Source organism: Anomaloglossus baeobatrachus, chromosome 2, assembly GCF_048569485.1.
Source record: "Anomaloglossus baeobatrachus isolate aAnoBae1 chromosome 2, aAnoBae1.hap1, whole genome shotgun sequence".
In the NCBI taxonomy this organism is placed as follows: Eukaryota; Metazoa; Chordata; class Amphibia; order Anura; family Aromobatidae; genus Anomaloglossus; species Anomaloglossus baeobatrachus.
The window spans coordinates 586,680,371-586,684,179 of record NC_134354.1 but is presented as its reverse complement, the minus strand read 5'-3'; the positions used below and the strand labels follow the sequence as shown (position 1 = coordinate 586,684,179).

Below are 3,809 nucleotides of genomic sequence, written 5' to 3'. Positions count from 1 at the left end.
GTATTTGTTCTGCATCACACAATAACTGGACATCAATGTTGTGGATTTTTTTTTTTGTTTTTACCTTTTTTTGGGTGAAGACAGCCAAAAACAGTGAAATCACAGCACACACAAAGTCTACCAGATACTAGTCTATGTAGTGCCCATATGCATAGAAAGTTTGCTCTGCAAACAAGGAAATTAAAGAAGTTGTAAATGATCCCGACTCTTCATACAAAGTCATCTATGGTGAGAGCCTGGAGGGGGCTGCCTGGTCTGTCAGGGCTCTGAATCTCGGTGAGTGGGAGATTTCACCCACTTCACTGCATACTGTACTCATTACAAAGCAAATGACACTGCCCTAGTGCAAAACTTTTAATTAGGCAGTATCACAACCAGTACAGACCAGAAATTAAACTCTGAATGCTCTACAAATGAGGACAGATAATATCATCATCATATCATCATCATCATCATCACACACACTCCACATTCCGACCCTACAATGATCACAGTGAGTGGATTTAGAGTGCATGGGGCATTGCGGTAATGAATAGACAGCAATCATTCCTGGTCTGTTCTCTGACCTGATGAGTTGGGGACAGCCCTCCCTAGGACCAGCAACAATCAGAGACAAAATGGGGACAACAAAGGGACAGAAATACGGAAAATTTCACATTATTTTCATCATCATAATGATCACCCTTAGGGCTTTTATGTGATGGGTTTGTACGAGTTGTCCTTATCCAGAACAAGTGACACTTCCCCTCGATTTTAGGCATAAAATTGAAGAATAGTTGTCTGCAGTCTCTCCTCCCCTGTGCTGTTTTATTGTCCATTGGTCCCGACAATAAATAATCTCTTTAATTTTCTTTATTTATCCGCGTTTTTTTTTAGAGATCATCTCAAGATTCGTAGTCCTGTTACCGGAGAGAAGCCCTCCTCCCTCCAACAAACAATATATAAACTCAGAATAAATAAATACAATAAATAGAGTTAGTAATTGGCAGAAAATTTCATCCTTTTCTGCTTTTGTCTCTGATTACAGAACCAGACCCGCACCACGTTCTTTTTGAGGTCCAGTTTTTCGGCTATGGCCGCGATCTTCTCTGAGGAGGGTCTCGGCTGGACAGCGAAATACGCTTCCAGGGACCTCTTCTCTGGGGCAGCTATGGAAGTCCTCTTGCGTTTCTTTTCCCCCCCATTAAACAGTTCGGGCTTGTTCATTTTTTCCCTCTGGGCCCCCTCGGCCTCCTCCAGCCAGGCTTGCAGGATGGGCTTCAGGGCGATCATGTTGTTGTGGGACAGGGTGAGGGACTCGAACCTGCAGATGGTGCTCTGGCTGAGGGAGCCCACCCCGGGGATCTTTAGGTTGGCCAAAGCAGAGCCCACATCTGCCTGGGTCACCCCCAGCTTGATCCTCCGCTGTTTAAAGCGCTCTGCAAAGGCTTCTAATTCCCGGGGGTCGGTCTCTGAGTCACATATAGAGGCCAGTCCAACTGCTGCCCCCACTGCAGAGCCCACCTGCCCACCGGGTCCATGGTGGGCAGCCACTAGCCCCTGGTGCTGCAGGGCTGTAGTCATGTTCATAGCCGCCTGGTGGGAAAGGTGGCTGAGGCCATGCATGTGGCTGTGTGGATGGGCTGAAGAGGAGATTAATCCCCCATTACCTCCACCACCGCCTCCCCCTCCACCACCTCCACCACCCCCGACCCCATCATGTCCACCAGAGGTCATTAGGGCTAGGGACGGCGAAGTAACATGGTCCAGCAGGTCTCCGGGCTCCAGCGCCTGGTGATGGTGATGATGGTGGTGGTGATGGTGGTGGCCCAGTGGCACGGAAGAGTTGGAGGCGCAGGGCACGCTGCTCATGGTGTGGTAGGTGGCATCAGGCTTGAAAGGGTGGCTCTTGCCCTGAGACACTGCGATATCCACTGCTGCCAACGCTTCGGCCCGGGCCAGGAGGGTTTCATCCAGGCTGGCGAAGATGTTATTCTGCATCTGAAGACAGAAGGGTACAGAGGCTGTAATATGTGTACAGGGAGCAGAAGGGGCACTACAAGCCGAAACTTCCACAAGAACTCAACAAACTCAACAAACTCAACTCCAATCACGGTAGTAAGGTGAGATGGCCATTCACAAATAGTGGCCACCATCTCACAGAACGAAGGGTGAAGAAAAGCCGAAGAAGCTGGGAAATGGGCAAAGCTTTAATGTGGGAAATAGCCCAGAATGCCCGCACATGGCACGCGATAAACTCGCAGTAATATATACATATGTGTGTGTGTGTGTGTGTGTACATATATGTGTGATATATATATATATGTGTGTGTGTGTTTATACATATATGTGTGAGATATACATATATTATATATATATATATATATGGGTGTGTGTGTATATAAATAAACGTATATATATATACATATATGTGTATATATATATATATATATATATATATATATATATATATATATATATATATATATATATATACCTACTATACCTACTATCATAATAAGTGAGAGGGATAATTCATTGTACATGTGATATATATATATATATATATATATATATATTATACCTCATGCTAGTAGAAATAAAGCATGTCCGCATAATTAATATGTAATTGCTCTGTACATGTATGTGGTGTATGTGTCATCTGTGCAGCAGTTCAGTGGGAAGAAATAGGACGGAATCCAGGACCAAGGACAGGGGCTGTGCAGGGTCTCCGGAGCAGGCAGGGGCACTTACCGGCGGGGTGGGCAGGCATGCCCTCCTTATGGCCTCGGAGCTGGAGTGCAGGGAGGTGTACTTGTGCTCAGGTAAGCTCGGGTGCATGGCAAAGTGAGGCTGCTTGCTGTTCATGGACATCATCTTGGAAGAATTGCATGGAATCCTGAAGTGCTTAAAGTGAAAAGAGAAAGTGTCCAGGTCGTAGCGGCGCGGCTGTCAGATCCTGTGATGAGCACCGGCAGCACCACCAGCAGTGAGTGTGCCCCCTTATCTGTCTGCTCTATTCTATAGTGGGATGAGCTGCTCCTTACACCTGAGCCCACAGCTCCAGCCGCTCTCTGCTATCGCGAGACTCCAGCTGACACTCATCAGCTGTCTGTGGGAAGGGTGGGCGGATCTGGGGGCTGCACTGGTGACCAGCAGACAGGGCAGGTGCAGCACCTAGGAGCCCCCACTGGCGGGATCTGCCCCCCGCCACCCCACTGGCCAGGAGCTGAAGAGCCAAACTACATATCTGCAACTGCAGACCTCAGTGTGTGATGTGTCATTGTGTGCAAGAGCCCGGCACAGGCTGAGCAGTGTCTGTGTGACCAGGTCTGAGCCCCCCAACACTGCTTTACCAACCTCCTCTCCAATTCCTCTCAACACTGAGGGATTCTTACTCTGAGAACTCAAAACTGACACCTGGTAAAGTATATATATAAAAGTAAATAAGTAGATATAAAGTATAGTATATTAAAATATAATATTAAACTGTATATATATATATACAGTTTAATATTATATTTTAATTATATTATAATCTCATAACTATACATAGATTCTACACACACATATACAGTTTATTGTTATATGTTATAGTTTCATGTGTGTATCAATTTTAATTTTCTCTGAACTTGAAACACCACACACACACCCACCCACCCACCCACCCACACACACACACACACACACCCACCCACACACACACACACACACACACACACCACGTATATATACACACACACACACACACACCACGCATGTACACACACACACACACCACGTATATATACACACACACACACACCACGTATGTACACACACACACACAC

At 46.3% G+C, this 3,809-nt stretch overlaps 1 protein-coding gene across 1 annotated transcript in view; it reads right to left on the bottom strand.

Annotated features, from left to right (window-relative positions):
- The window catches only part of POU4F1 (POU class 4 homeobox 1), a 3,673-nt gene extending 532 nt beyond the window's left edge, over window positions 1-3,141 (bottom strand). Inside the window, exons 1-2 of the mRNA XM_075334363.1 lie at window positions 2,734-3,141; window positions 1-1,980 (exon numbers count right to left, since the gene is read on the bottom strand). The exon at window positions 1-1,980 is cut by the window's left edge and continues 532 nt beyond it. Coding sequence (XP_075190478.1) covers window positions 976-1,980; window positions 2,734-2,856 — 1,128 coding nt within the window. The 5' untranslated portion in view covers window positions 2,857-3,141 and the 3' untranslated portion in view covers window positions 1-975. The remainder of the gene's footprint in view (window positions 1,981-2,733) is intronic.
- Window positions 3,142-3,809: the final 668 nt, after the last annotated feature.